Source organism: Bemisia tabaci, chromosome 3 (genome assembly GCF_918797505.1).
Source record: "Bemisia tabaci chromosome 3, PGI_BMITA_v3".
NCBI classification, from domain to species: domain Eukaryota; kingdom Metazoa; phylum Arthropoda; class Insecta; order Hemiptera; family Aleyrodidae; genus Bemisia; species Bemisia tabaci.
This window is the reverse complement of record NC_092795.1, coordinates 20,954,827-20,971,331: the sequence shown is the minus strand read 5'-3', so window position 1 is coordinate 20,971,331 and position 16,505 is coordinate 20,954,827. Positions and strand designations below refer to the sequence as shown.

General features: G+C 35.7%; 1 protein-coding gene across 1 annotated transcript; it reads left to right on the top strand.

Moving 5' to 3' along the window:
• Positions 1 to 1,175: 1,175 nt before the first annotated feature.
• On the top strand, positions 1,176 to 9,916 carry elgi (E3 ubiquitin-protein ligase NRDP1 elgi). The gene is made up of 6 exons (XM_019040658.2): positions 1,176 to 1,372; positions 2,624 to 2,766; positions 3,744 to 3,900; positions 4,321 to 4,452; positions 5,075 to 5,230; positions 6,096 to 9,916. The coding sequence occupies exons 1-6, from the start codon at positions 1,283 to 1,285 to the stop codon at positions 6,363 to 6,365; spliced, it is 948 nt and encodes a 315-aa protein (XP_018896203.1). The 5' UTR covers positions 1,176 to 1,282; the 3' UTR covers positions 6,366 to 9,916.
• Positions 9,917 to 16,505: the final 6,589 nt, after the last annotated feature.

Sequence of the window (16,505 nt, the reverse complement as noted above, 5' to 3'; positions counted from 1 at the left end):
AAACTGCTCTTATGCGCCTTGTCCTCCACACCCCTCATTTGACCTCACTTTACAACCTATCCATCTGAGACGGATATCCAGTGTCCAAATAAATTCTCTTTTAGAAGTCATTTCTTCTTTCTTGTGGCCTTTTAGAAGCATTTCCTGACGATTTAATTTTTATCAACAAAATTATAACTCTTGGCCCTCTTATGAACTTAATGTATAGACAGTGAAACTGCAGGAATGCATTAATACAGGAGGAAAATGCAAGTTTTAAAAAAATGAAGTTGAGTATTTTTTCTATTTAAAAAATAAAGTATGATGTACAGGAAGTCTGATAGGTACACGTTTCTGCAGTTTCAGTTATATACGCTTTGAGGAATATCTGATCATTGAGGATGCTTCCTTGAACTTTGAAGCCCTCTTCCCACTCCACAGCAAGGGAAGACTACTGAGGTTTAGCGTGGTTTAATGTGGACCCCTTGAGAATTTGTAATCAGTTGAAGCCGCATATCTAAGAGATTCTAAACCCTTGCAAAGCCTCAATCAAAACTTAAGACTTTCCTCACCCTCCTGATACAGGGATCGGTTACCTTAGTAGCACAAAGACGTATTAACAAAACTAAATATTGTGTTAAACTTGCAAAAAAAATATGTTGTAAAATAGACGAAAAACAAAATGCCTACTTTTGTACCTACTTAGCATTTTACAAGAAAGATTTTTAAAAAGAACAAATTACCTCTCCTCTTGTACCTCTTTGAAAACAAATTTTATAGGTACGTCCAAATCTTGAACTCGGATTATTCACGACCTCTTTACAAGCTTTTCTATGTGCAACTATCAGACCCGTAAAAAGCTGATAGGAAGTACGATTTTTACATTTTTTTCCCCGAAAATTTTCCATTCAGACTATCTCTCCTAATTATAGCTGAGACAGGATCATTCCTTATTTCTGAGTTACTTCTCTTGGGGGCCAAATGCAAAAAATTGTTTTCTAAAATGTTCTAAAATGTTTTTCGTAAATAAAAGAAGCGGAAATCGGACAGGTTGGAAGACGGGCTCCAAGGTTGCCTGAAGTACTGGAAAAATATGCAGTCCTTTATCTTTTTTCGGAAAGTTCATATTGACAACACTGGAAGCAGCTTGTTTTCTTTTTTAGCCATTGCCATTGGTGCCATTTGTTTATAGGTTATCTTCGGTAATTCGATGCTATCAAGCATCAACTTGCGTTCGTCTCTTTGTCGGAAGTAAGAGTTAGCTTTAGCTTTGTGCGGCTTTCATCGAAGTTTTTTGCAGAAAATGGGATTTGAACTTACACGATTCTCCGAAGATGTCGACGAAGAATTAGTTTGTCCGATCTGTTCAGCTGTATTAGAAGATCCTGTTCAAGTAAGTACCTTTTCCATGTATACCTGTAAGTAGGCCATGTTTCAATCACCTAATTTAAGTCATTTTTTGACATTGCTCCCCTACTATGTACTAAACTCTCAATTCTTAAAGTTATTATGCTCTTAAGTTGCTCGGTATATGTTGGCTCTGTAGCTCTAACTTATCATATCTTCAGGAGGCAACTTGTAGCTGGACAACGGAAATGCTGACAGTTCTTTGGGGCCTCTTGACTTGCTACGCTGATTTCAACATCTCCTGCCTCAGTATTAACCCTAAGCCTACAGTCTGTAGTACAGATTGTGGTGGCTGAGGAGCAGAATTTTGTAAGTGGCTCAACCTATTATTCACAGGTGAAAATGCAGGGATTTTGGCACGTTTAAAGGCTCCGAGCATGCCGAAGCCAATCCACCCTCAGATAGCAGGTTGAGCTGTTCACCTGGTTCACCCCTCTGCTGCCACATTTAGTGTCGTAGACTATAATACTTTTGTTAAACATTTTCCAGAGGTGCCCCCTGGATTCCTTACTTTGTCAAGGGCTTGTTATTCTAGACACCTCATCCAGTTCTGCCGAGCGTGGAATGCTCTCTCCCAACTCTACTGTGGAATGGTGCTCTAGCATGTGTCAGGAATTCGGAACTAAGTATTGACTCCTTTGTAAAATTTTGCAAACATTATGAAGGTACCACCAGTTTTCTCTGAAACCAACTCCAAAACTTAAAAGAAACTCTCGAAGTTGAGGCTATAATGAAGGGATATCCCTCGCTACGCTGAATGTTTACCTCTATAACTAGTCAGAGTCTCCATGCCCAGATAGGAAGAGATTATGTTATCAGGGTTGCAACTGTGATTTGAGACTCCTAAGTCGGACCATGGCAACCTCGCTAATGTATTTGCTCCCTATCTGCGCATGGGGAGTTTTACTAAATATAGAGGTGGACTCTCAATGTAGCGTATGATATCCCCTTAGTTACGGTCTGAACTTAGAGAGCATTTTTTAGCTTGGAAGTAGATTGCAGAGAAAATCGGTGGCAACACCGCGTTTCTCGCCAAAGTTCATGCAAGGAAGAGTATTTAAGTCGCAAATCCCCCGCACACAAGAGCTCTATTCTCTTTGAATTTGCCATTGTTTGTGTTTAATGAGTGGTGATTTTATTGATAGACAGCCAGAAAATTTCAGCTCATTGCTTCATGTAGCAATGTCAAGTTCAAGGGTATACTTCTTAGCTAATATATTGTCCTCTCAATTTCTAGGCTCCCATTTGTGAACATGCGTTTTGCAAAGAATGTATTCATGAATGGTTATCAAGGCAGCCAACATGCCCTGTTGATAGACAAGCTCTATTCACACCACAGTTGAAACCTGTTCCTCGGATTTTAAAGAATTTACTTTCCAGGTATGATAATCTTTTTCATGAGTCATCGTTACTCTCTTTCTGGGTGATACCACTGTTTCAAGTATTTAAGATAATGATTAATTTGATTATTTTATTATGTATAGACGCTATTAGTGGCGACGTCATCATAGGGATTCTCCATTATATCGCGTTGGATCCAAACAATAACATCGGCATAACCTCTTTCAATGCTACCAATGTAAAAAATTCAATATGTATTGCTTTTCTGTGACGTGGTACTAATACCGTCTATTTAAATTTTATCTAATAAAATACCCAACCTCACTTTCCTGCCTTTAATGAGTCTCTTAATTATAAAACCTGACTCATCTCTTCATGAAGAGTCAAACTGTGCACTTGCCTCTTGCTGAACTGAACCATGCCAAATTACCCAGTAATAGAGTTACAAACAAATGTTGAATTAATTTTATTATATGCAACTCTTACTGAAGTTCTTGCCTTTGAGTTAGGTTATTCTAAGACCTCAGTCCGACAGAAGTTGCAGCGCTGCAATCTCTGCCTGCGCCCTCAGGTAGACCAGAAAGACCCTCATGCACTGTACCTTTTCTCTGAATAGCAGAGACTTAGTTGCGTCATGCATTCCAAAGAAGTGCAGAAGATGTAAAAGTGTTTTTCTTTTGTTGATAACCCTTTAAGAATGGCAACTTTACTGAAGGAGAAGGTCCCACTACGGAGGGGTTTCCAGCCCTAAAATTTTGAGGGTCTCAGCATGGTAGCCTTTTACTTTAGACCCTAAAGCAATTTGAAATATTCATTTTAACTGAGCTGGTTGTGAATTTGAGGAATTGCATGCTTCATTGTCTGATGAGAAAAGCATGAGTTACACAAGAGGGAAGTAAGTAAATGTATTGTTTTAATTTGCAAACAGACTTCTTTTCACATAAAGCGTCTCCTGTATTACCTTATACTTTAACATTTTAAGCCTAGTCAAATTTAAATTGATAATTGCTTTTCAGATTGAATATTTCATGTGATAATGCATCATATGGTTGCACTGCCATCCTGAAATTAGATCAGCTGTCCAGCCACTTATCTGAGTGTGAACATAATCCAAAACGGCCTGTATTGTGCGAACAAGGATGTGGTTTAGTCACTCCAATGGATGAAGTAAAGGTAGATTAATTTCAGTCTTTAAGTACCATCCTCATGTTTTGAATGCCCATTGTAGTTTGATACCTCCTACTTAAACTTTTAACTGGCCTCGAGGTATGTTTTACTAGAGAATAAATCATTCAACAGGGAAAAGAATACACGCATAGTAAGAGTGATTGCTTAACCATTCTGCAGGGAATTTTTTATGGAATATAATTCCATAAAAGGCAGGAAGTGTAACTCATACGCAGTCATTGAGTCATGGAGTAATATTCTCATGTTATGAATCTCTTTTACCCCGAAGCAACTTCTCATATTGCGCACCTTAACTGAGCCACACTAAAACAGCTCATGGCTGAGTCGAGTCGCGAATTATTTTTGTATTTAATGTAGTGAGAAAATAAAGAACTAATTGAAATTGAATTGACTTTTACCTCCCAGGATCATAACTGCGTCAGAGAATTGAGATCACTGATCCATAAGCAGCAGCAGAAATTATCTGACATGCAGCAGGAAATGAGTGAACACCGATTTCAGATTAGTGAGCAGAAGCGGGAATTAGATTTGCTCAAGGTAAGAGGTCTTCTGATCTAAAATTGTTTGTAATCTTGGTTGGATGCATCAAGTGTCATGGAAACAAAAAATTTGGAATGGTACTTCATTCATCCAATAGTCCAAATAGGGCTCCTAATGACTTAATTATTTCTGTACTCTCGGACCAAAAATTACTTTAGAGATGGGCATTTTAATTCTTCAACGGTAGTAGTAGCAGAACTGGAGGTGAGCATCAAACATCTGGCAAATGGTGATTTTGAGCACTCGTTTAAGGAGTAGCAAAAGCGTTGGAAAAAATATATTGCACCTTAAAATGATGAAAGTGAGAGTTAAAAAGTTGAAATTGACTGAATTTTGTAAAACAAGTGATAAATTTTTGGTAGCACAATATTTTTTAAATTTCCTACAGTCCTTATTGAACACCTTTTGCAGAGAAGTGTGTAATAGCTTTGGCTACCTCCTGAAAAGATATAATGATTCCACAATTTTGTGGATTGTATTGTAAAAAATTGATAGTCAAGCAAAGGAATTTTTTTTGCTCTCAATCATCATCCCATATTTTATTCCCTTGTACGTTACATTAAAGTGGTTTATTTCAGTATCATCTATTTTTAAATTTGAATTAAATTTTTTTTCCCAGGAATTTATGCGTGCCATGCGCATGGCAAATCCAACAATGCAAGCATTGGCAGATGAAATGGAACGAGAAGAGGTTATCAGATGGTCTACATCATTGACGAGAGCCCGAGTTACTAGGTGGGGTGGTATGATCTCAACTCCTGATGAATTACTCCAGGTAGGTTTCTTCAGATTCGCATCCCATTGTTGTGTCCATGAGACATTGCAAATGTTATATTCAACAATCCATCACTCTTGAAGTGATATAAGATGGGTTGCAAAAAAAAAATTGCAGAATGAGCCCATTTAGAAGTTCATTATGCTCACATTGCGCCCTATTTCAAAGAAGAACCAAATAATTTTACTAGATACTGTGTGTAAAATAATTTTTTTATGAACTGAATTAAAATACACTGAAGCTCTTCAACTCTGAGCCATCGCAGGGGTTTGCAAAATGCAACTATATTAAACAATAAGTTGGGTTCTGAGATCACATGTTGGTGAAAAAACAATAGTATAATTCCCAAAAAAGATAGGAATTTTGAGGAAGAGAAATTGGCTGTGGTTGAGGAGGAAGATAATGAGGGAAGTTAACAAACCAACAAAACAAGGTAAAACTACAAGAAACGTTCAACTCTACCCTGCCCTACTGACAGTCTATCCTCTATATTGTCTATACTTTATGAGTTGCTTATGAATCTAGCCGTAAGTAATATCTGTAAATCCTCTAACTCAGCTGATTTTAAGATTATTTTTCCTTTTTACAAGATTTCGGATGAACCAGTGTCTTTTTGTAAAAGCTAAGCACATGCATTTTTATCTATATGGGTTTTATATTGCCAAGTTCTATTTAGAATTAAAGTGTGATATTCATTTGCAGAGCCACATGAATTAGAGCAAACTCTCTCATCGAGTCTAGGTGAGAGTAAATCGCAATCTTGCTATCTTAATTTAGTCGGTATTTTTTTTCATAAAAAACAAATCAACTAAATTACCTGTCACTCTTCAATCAATTTTTCTAAAACAATGTACTCAAATTTCAGGTGGTCATCAAGCGTTCTTTATCGGAAAGTGGCTGTCCTCCACACATCGTTGATGAGCTCATGGAAAACTGTCACGAGACCAACTGGCCTCCAGGTTTATCCTCATTGGAAACCAGGCAAAACAACAGAAGACATTATGAAAGTTATGTATGTAAACGGATTCCTGGTAAGCAGGCTGTTGTTGTACTGCACTGTGATAATCCCCATGTCAACGATGATATGATGGCAGAACCTGGATTAGTTATGATTTTTGCCCATGGTATCGAATGAACTTCATTTTGCTGACACCTGTTCAAGAGATGCTGCTCATTTTTTTAACAGGTTGACTGCCTCCCCTCGTATTTAAAGACTGACAGTTATGTTCCTTATGATGCATATCTACTATAGTGGACCGCAATGAAGATTCTATTTGCCAGCTTAACTCTGGATACATTTATCTCAACTTGCAAAGATACAACCAAAGCTCACCCAATGTATTGAAAAATTAAAATTTATGGCATTCACTTCTTATTCTGATTGAAAAGAGCATAAAACGATGGTTTCAAGTGTATATTTTGTTCCCATCTAACTGTGAAAGTACTTAGGATAGGGAATCCAGCCGACTTAAAAAAAAAAAGTAAAGGGAAGGGGAAAAATAGATCAAGTTGGGCTATAAAAAGCATTAAAGTCATAATATTCGAACAGAGGAAGAGAGTACTGGAGAAGCTGTGTTGAATCATTCACGCTGGTTGTTCATAAATATTCCCATTTGTAAAGCACTGTCAGGAACAGTGGCTACAAGTCTCAGAATAAGTCAGACTTGCCACTTAGTCAGTTCAAGGACAGCGCAGCTCGAATAAGCTCAGCTCATCAAATTGAGTTAATAGGTTGAATACATGGGGAACATCGTCATTTTTTTACGTTTCCTTGCTTTTTCTCTCTCAAGTGAAAGTTGTTCTTCAAAAATTTTAAGCTAATAATTTGATCAGTTTTCCTCCAGAACTAATAAGATCGTAGCGAAAAGTTTGAGTTACTTGTTTTCAGAGTTTGCTTCTGTGGCTGATCGCGCCAGCTTCCTGATTTTGAAGCAGTATTGCAGTGCAGTTAGTAGATTGCGTCATGGAACTTTCCAACCACTTGTTTTTTTCTTTTTGTTTTTCTCAAAACTTGGAAGTTGAAGATTTTGTTTAATTTTTGCTCTGTTAGTGGTACTAGTTGTTAGGAAAGCACTGAAATTTCTTTGGCGGTCAACATGTTAATAGATGTATTTTGTAATTTTGCTCCTATTTCTATGGTGCGTTGCTTGAAAGTAATTTCTCTCTAGATGTATTCTTGTTTTCATTTTATTTGTTGTAAATTTTGCTTTACTCAACATTCCTCAAAATTTTGTCTCAGGATATTGTGATTTTTAAAGTTAGTACAAAGTTTCCATATTCAACAGATTTCCTTTCAGCCTCACTCAATTGAAACCAGTTTATTTTATCAGCGACCTTAAATTAAACATTTAACTGAAATTTTGATTGAATTTAATTTACAGATTTTAAGGCACACAGAACTATCTATAGTGGAACTTAATTTTAACAATTCACTGGGGACTGACAAAAAAATGTATTGAATAGAACCTGGTGAAAAACCAGAGACATTTTCAAGCGACACCTTTTTTTTACTATTGCTTTTGATCTAATTTTTTTGTTATGTGCTTCTCCCTTTTGCATTGTAACTCAGCAACAGTCGAGATTAATTCTGAGCTTATTATCATATTAATAATTTTAGTAGAATATGTGGTAACAATTAATTGATAGTGCAGGAAGAAGTGTTTTTCTAGAATCAAAGCAGTGTTTTTGTTTGCAGACAGTATGAACCTCAGTCAAAAAACGAATTTTATCAAAAGGCCGTTGAAGTATTTTAATCAACTCCCAAAGAGATAAAAAATGCTCAGGGAGGAGGGGGATCTGAGCCTAAGTTACATAGGGGAAAGGTGAGCATTCAGAGCTGATTCATGCAAAGCTGAGATGAAAAATCAATGCGAGGTGGCAATTTGTCATCCTGAATGAATCACAAAATGCTAATTTCAGGGCGGTGGGTTCAACTGGATGTTCAGTAATTTTTATGGGGGGTAACTTAAGCCTTGTTTCCACGGGAAGTTTCGTGGGGCTTGTCCGACGGAAAACTCTCACCTGCGAAGTGGGAAAAATATTGAGTTGATCAATATGAATCACAGTACCAAATAAAGTCTTTGTGGAGTCCTAAGGGGGACTCAGAAAGACGAAAACAAAATTCTGTAGTTTTGTTTTAACTGGGGAAAAGCCCAGGAGTTTCATTCCTGCGATTCGAACTTGGGACAAATCCCATGAACTGTTCCATGGAGACAAAGCTACACATTTAATTGTATCCCGAGGAGGGGAAATTTGATTTTTAGCGTCAAGTATTTTATGAACAGCCCCTAATGGGTTTGTTGCACTGAATATTAACAGAATCATGTTTGATGGTTGAATCCTACAGAGTGGCATTAAACCTTAAAATCTATTCGCACATGAAGTTGCTATTTTTAATACGCATTAATGAAAATATTGACCTTTGAAAAATGCATTAATTGGAGTCATTCACTGTGATAGTTCGCTTCAAGGTTTCCTCCACCCTGTCTTTGCCAGTGATGCATGTGGCTTGAATGCTAAAAGTTCCAAAATCCCGATTGTTCCTTGTCATCTGGTATTTTAGCCTCACTCTCAGTCTTCCATTTTGCCCCACGGAATAACGCCCAGAATTTCGCGGCACAATGACCAATTTTTGAAGAATAAAGCTCTAAAGCTACAACAATAAAACTTGATTCTATGATTGACCCATTCCCACCGCAAGTAAAACTACAGTTTTCAACTAGAAATCACAACCTCAATCTCAATTAGGTAAATTATTATCCTCAATGAAAAAATGATAGCACTCCATCACTGTTCCTGATGAAATATGGTCTGCACATTTATCAACTGAGTTTGACAGAAATAAGAGATCTCTTCTATCATCACAATACGGCATTTACTCTTTGCATTTACACAGAAAGTTCCTTACCAAGACGTTCATTGTCTCGACAGACTTTTGCAGGTTCTACTCCATCTATGAAAGTGTGCTGTCTTGAAATGTAGTTTTGAGGCATTACTTATCCATTGCCCCTTTTTCTAATGGCATTTTTGTAGAATTATTTTCATGCCTATTTTTGTTTAGTCGTAGGAAAATATTATTTTGTAACATTTAATTTTTTAATCCTTATTGCTTGTAATAAAAGTAAGTGAAAGACTAAAAAGTGAAAAAATTGTAAATAAGCAGCCTTTTTGGAGCGTATCGATTTAAGTTTTTATACTGTAACTATCAAATTGTTATGTCCTGCATTAGTTTTAATAGTTCATATTGGTTAAAGTGCTGTTAATTTTTATTTTTGGTAGTACTAATTTTTAAACATGATAGATTTTTTTTTCAATTTAAAGATCTCTTTTGGGGAGCGTAAGTGGTTTTGACAATTAGTTGTCAAACCCCAATAATGTAATGTGCTGTCAAGCAATAAATGAAGATTGTTGGATTATGTACGAAGATACAGTGTATGTTTCACTTGGGAAAAAATAAAAGTGTACAAAACGGAAAGATAAAAAAAAATCATGTAAAGATACTTTCAGGCTTTCTGAACTTGTTCACCTTTGGACATCGCTAATTAGTTTTTTGAAGTCTATAATCTTTTTTGAATGTTGAACAAAAATAAAAGTATTTTGTAAAGAGAAAAAAATAAATAAAACAACTTTGATGTTGCTTTGTAAACGGATTAATTATTAAATAAACTTTGCGCATATAATTCATTATTTGATCGCAATTACCTTACGTTGTAGAACCAAGGTCCTGTTTACAGAGGTAAAGAATCCTCCAAACAATGGGCTGTATCTAAAAGTGGTTTGATGCATCGATAGGTTCAAAATATTGAGATAACCTCAATACTCACCCTTACAACGAGCAATACAATACCAGAATATTTCAAAATATTGCGTTTTTGGTCTCGATATCTTAATCAATAGTTGCAGTTAGTCAGATGAAGCCTTTTCTCAGAAAACACTTGCATTTTACTGCTCATTGTACAGGCAATTATTGAGGTTATTTCAATGTTTTAAACCAATGGACATCCATGTATCGCATGGATAGAGCGCCCGTTTAATGTATCAAATGTGGTCCATGTGAGAAAATTTTCTTACATTCCATTTTTTTTTTTTTTTTTTTTTTTTTTTTTTTGCGCTGTCCTGATATGGCATTAATACTATATATGGACTTGCAATTTATTTATCTTACGTAAACCTTTGAAAAAGGTCATACATTAAAGGCTTGAGAGAGGCATCATTATCAAAGATGCGGTTCATATCTTACTTCATGCTCCATGAGAAAGATGGGAGGCTGACAATGTGAGATGTCTGCAAAAATTTGTGTGAAACGCTGACATGTCAAAAATTCTCTAGTAAAAATATTGGCATAAAATGTCATCTTCCGATGTAAATGGATACAAATTTTTACGAAGCAGCTGGAGACAATGGTAATGAAAGAAAAACAAGGAGAAAAACCAGGAAACAAGGCTAAAGAACAACAATAAAACACCCGCAGCATTTAGACTCAGAATTGAGTCATTCTCAGTCGGAAAATAAATTAAAAAAATATCGATTTAAGTATCAATATCTTTTCACTTTAAATAATTACTTAAAAATCTAAAATACTTTTTTTTAAATTTATTTTCCGTTTGAAAATGACTCACCTTTGAGTCGAAACGTTTTGGGTGTTTCATTGTTGTATTTTAGCCTTGTTTCCTGTTTTTTCCTCATGTTTTTCTCCAGTTACCTTGGATGTAAATGGGAGCAGGAAATCTAGCGAAGCGTTCCATAATTTTTTCAGAGGATTTCAGATCTGCATGGTGAGTGTATGATAAGGAAAGAAAGGAGGGGATGTCAAGAATTCAGAATTTCAGTGTTGCATAATTTAATGGACATAATTTAAACTGATGGATAGAACGTTGAAAAACTATTACTGAGAGAATTTCTCGTGACTGGAACTAGTTAGAACTGGTGGTAAAAATTTTAACTCATCAGAAGGCTTGAAATATTTTTTCTAGATCTTGAAATTCGAATATTTAAACCGAAGAACCCAGTAATTGGAAAAAAAAAAACCTTTCTGTTGTCAGCATTGGTGTAAATAGCTGAAAACTTTGGATATTTTATTTGAAAACTTGAAGAGTCTTTAAAGTTATCACCATCCTTCTAACCAACGAACAAATACAGCTAGCAAAATATTGGTTGTTCGAACTGAAAAGTAATTTCATTGGCTTTTTACAGCAGAACTGTTGAGCTAATTTGGTCAAGAATTTGCTGATTAACAGCAATTTTTGAGTGATAATTGATGAACGATGAGTTCAATCACCCTCCTCCAGGGAATCTTTACACGTTCTTCGAGCAGAGAAGAAAAAATTTTCTCTTCCTAATTTTGTTGGTTGCCAGCTATATCCATCAGATATGACGATCCAAGATGTCAGACTGGCGACCGCGCCTCTTGAGAAATTTGAAAAATTGACCAATAGGAGGTTACTGCTCATGTCTCCATATAATATCCAGTAGGAGCCCTTCAATTGGCATAAGCCAACTGAAGCAGTCCTAGCAGCCATCAATTTGCCACCAGGCTCTTGGACGTAGTGGATCTTCTGATCACAAAAATGGCGACCCTACGGTACCCTAGGGTGCGTCAAAAAAAATGAAAGTCTGAAATGTTCCGCTCCCCAGGCGGCAATCGATGACGTTTGGTAAAAAAACATGTTTGCCAAAATTTGGGCCAATTTCAACCATTTTAAATGGTGCCAAAGGTCAATTTTGTGATGAAATTATGATATTTTGGTTTAGACCTCGATTTCGTACAAAAAACTCGATTTTACGCTGAAATCGTGCGTTTACGAGAAAAATGCCAAAGAACTCGACTTGTAGAGGATGAAATTTTACACTAGGGGGACGTCTTTGTAACCGATAAAAATCAAATTGAACTAGAAAAACTCAACTCGGTATTTATTTTTTTGGTCCTCAGAATTTCCGAGGTCTTACAAAGTAGAGGTTTAAAAGACTAATTTTTCACGAAAATTAGTCGAAAGAGGGTATAAATGAACTGTAGGCAAGTGTTGAGGATGCAAATGTCATCAGAACTTCCTCAGTTTCAAAAAAAGTTCCAACAATTTTGCACAATCCTCCAAAAAGTGTACGGCTCGAGAAGCAGGATCGTGCTATAATAGTAAGGGGAAAGTGCGGTTTGACCGGGAAAAATTGCGTAACAAACTTTCCCTATGTAATCGTCATCAGTAGGTCCCCCTGAACAACTTCCTAAAAGTTAAAAATGGCCCGACCCCGGAACACCCCTCAAAAAAGTTAAAATTGAAAATGGCGGCCGTAATAAGAGGGTCCGGGAAATCGGTATTTTAAAATGCTCATTCTGTCTCATCATGTTAGGTATCATTTCCTATGTAATTTTGGTCGTAAATTTCATTAAGGAATTCCACAAGGTCCTCCGGCCAAAGAAGGCGCTCCAAATCAAAGATGGCGGCCAAATGTGAAAGGCAGGAGGTTGCATTTTTTTAAATATTCACCGAAGGAACAAGGAATGTGAAGTGTCATTATTTTCATGTATTTATGGCCAAGAAACTTAAATTTGATGTTATAAACGTATTTAATAAAGGAAATTAAAGGAAACATACGACTACCGAGAGAAACGTAAGCTCAGAAGGGGCCTTGCGGAATTCATTTATGAAATCTACGACCAAAATTACATAGGAAATGATACCTAACATGATGAGACAGAATGAGCATTTTAAAATACCGATTTCCCGGACCCTCTTATTACGGCCGCCATTTTCAATTTTAACTTTTTTGAGGGGTGTTCCGGGGTCGGGCCATTTTTAACTTTTAGGAAGTTGTTCAGGGGGACCTACTGATGACGATTACATAGGGAAAGTTTGTTACGCAATTTTTCCCGGTCAAACCGCACTTTCCCCTTACTATTATAGCACGATCCTGCTTCTCGAGCCGTACACTTTTTGGAGGATTGTGCAAAATTGTTGGAACTTTTTTTGAAACTGAGGAAGTTCTGATGACATTTGCATCCTCAACACTTGCCTACAGTTCATTTATACCCTCTTTCGACTAATTTTCGTGAAAAATTAGTCTTTTAAACCTCTACTTTGTAAGACCTCGGAAATTCTGAGGACCAAAAAAATAAATACCGAGTTGAGTTTTTCTAGTTCAATTTGATTTTTATCGGTTACAAAGACGTCCCCCTAGTGTAAAATTTCATCCTCTACAAGTCGAGTTCTTTGGCATTTTTCTCGTAAACGCACGATTTCAGCGTAAAATCGAGTTTTTTGTACGAAATCGAGGTCTAAACCAAAATATCATAATTTCATCACAAAATTGACCTTTGGCACCATTTAAAATGGTTGAAATTGGCCCAAATTTTGGCAAACATGTTTTTTTACCAAACGTCATCGATTGCCGCCTGGGGAGCGGAACATTTCAGACTTTCATTTTTTTTGACGCACCCTAACGGTACCCACACAAATGAAGCCTTGCCCTTTTCTGATGGCATTGATCAAATAAAATTCAAAGCATCGCACTCTGATGACACAATATGGTGACTGATGGAGCTGATGTGGACCAATAATATGCGACTTTAGTTCGAATGAAATGAAGTTCAACAGACTACAATTGACAAACAGATGATCTATAATGTGTAAAAAATGAGACAGTGGAACACATTAAACTGAAAAATTAAATTGATTACAACATGTAAAAAATGATTTGTACTTAAACGCTGTACACTTAAAATGGGTAATTATTATGTACAAGTATTTACATGAATTACCATGATAAAATAATGGGGTAACAACATGGTAGATAACTGTACTTTGTTGCAGGACCAACAATTTTTTTAATAAAATTGAACAAAGAATGCATAAGAGGTTTTTTCCTGCTGAAAACTATCTGCAGCAGGCATCTTCTCTAGTGTGGACTTGTGTCAAGAACGAACTACAATTCGTGACAAAAAAGGCGCTAAGAGTGACTGAATCAGTCGCCTTTTCTTCAATTCACATAACTTCTGAAATTGAACTATGAAAGTAAGTTTGAAAATTTAAGTTAAATTAGAAAAATGCATGTTTGAAGCATTCAGAGATAGTAACAGTCATCTCATCAAACTGAGGAGTTCTCCAGTTTATTTTTATTCTTTAACTTAAATGTACAAAAAATTGAGATTAAAAATTGCCTCTAAAGATCAGATCGGCATTTATATTGTTAAACCAAGCTGAATTTCTCTCAGTCTTTAAAAGAGCTGTACATAGTCAATTGACGTTACATAAAATACATTAAACTGTCAGAAAATTCGTAAAAGTGATGATAAAGACTGGAGAGTGGAGTTAAAACTCACACAAGATTAAAATACATAAAAAACAAAAAGGAAATCTAACTTTACAGCTTTCTCCAACGTAATAATTAATGGCACTACTATGAAAATAAAAAATTTTGGGGAGGGATAAGAGTTACCCAGAAAAAAGTATATACCAATCAGGCAAGAGAAGGGGAAAAAATGAACAGTCTAATGGACCGAATATCAGTAATTAACATAAGCGCCACATTAATGGATTCAAGACGAATTATAGTAGATATTCGGTTTAATGTCAGTCTTAACATTTAAGAATAAATACTTCCTTTGAAGGAGCAACTTTCAAAATTAATGATTGTTTCTTATAACAATCCATATTAGGCTGATTCATTTGAACCCATTTTTACACTTGCATGCACTGGAAATTAGTCGGGTCAACAAATTCTCTTGCTTGGGCTAAGTTGACGTTTCTTGCTTGTTAAAAATTATGTGTCCCTTCTCCTGCTTCCAGCTTTGAATTTTAAAAATTTAAATTCAACGCATGGTGGCTGTTTAAGCCACAATATTATCATCCCGTATATATCCAAAATGAAAATGAAAGATAATGACAGATGAGATTTTGTCAGCTCTCATTTAATTTTAGTTTTACATTTGATAGAATGTGATAGCTAAAAAAGCTGTGATTAACTCCTAAATTTTCAGAACAAATCAGGAGGGAAAGGAGGAGAAGAGCCCATAACTAGGTAACAATTTGCATTATAATTAAATAAAACTTATTCTGTTTTGTTTGAACAAATTATGCAATCACAAATAAAAACGAAAATAATCAAGTATATAAAAATGAAAAAATGGTGATGATGAGAGCATTGAATTTCAAACATTTAAAATAAAATGAGTGAAGTGATGTCACATATTACAGAAAGGTCATAACAACTGTGTTTGTTAGGATGATAACTTAAGATGCTAGTTTGATGTAGAGAGGCAAAACATCTTTCGACGACGAAGTAAAAAATATAAAAGAGTTATCAAAACGAATAATTATGAGGACAAACTAAAAACAAAAAAGGTTGTAGAAAAAGGTAATTGAACAAATTTCATGAAAAATTGTGATGTAAAAAAAAACGCATATAAAAGTAGAGAAGAAGTAAAAAAATGACAAAATGTTTTCCTCTCCCGCATCAAGGCAAACGGGTCAAATCTTCCCAACCTGTTACGTTGCTAAATGCGGAATGATCAAAAATGCTCCATTCCCTGGTAGTATAATGCTTTGCTGAAAAAATATACACTTGAAGGATGAAAATATTGAAAAATTTAACGGCAAGTTTTCAAGGGCTTTCATCCATAATTAATTATTTTTTCTGAGTGGTTACTAGTCTTTTCTGGGAGTTTTGCTAACTATAGCAAAATCCGTCCAAACATCTCTAAGCACTTAGTTACAGCTGTTACATTGCAGAAACAAGATTTCATTATGCATCAGGCAGGTTGCGGCAAATTTATAGAATTCTTGGTGTACAGAGCAGAATAGAAAAGAAAATTGGAAGGTAGAGGGGTTTGTGTTTAAGAGACAAAATCCTCATAAATTTTTCCCAAAGAGAAATATACTTCAATGATCAAAGAAACTGATACTTTCTGGTGAAACTGTCTTATTGAAAAGTATGTTTCACAGAGGTTAAAGCTGGAAAAATACTAAAGGATTAATAATAAAAAACAAGCTGCTGGTTCCAACACTACTGTGTTGGAGAGCTCGCCTTCGTGAAACTATTAACATGACAAATTTTTCACACCGCAATAAATAAACTGAATCATTAATAATTGAATATTGCCGACGATGGAGCGACTCTTCTAACAAAATGTTCACCTATGCCGTAGTATCGTTTTTGAAGCGGGAAGCTCAAAAAAACGCAAATTTCTTACGCAGATTGTGAAGTTATGAGTGCATTTCAGAGTTTTCCGATGCGCTCATCGTGATTTTTGAGGCATTATCTATAGGAAACAACTCTTATTTTT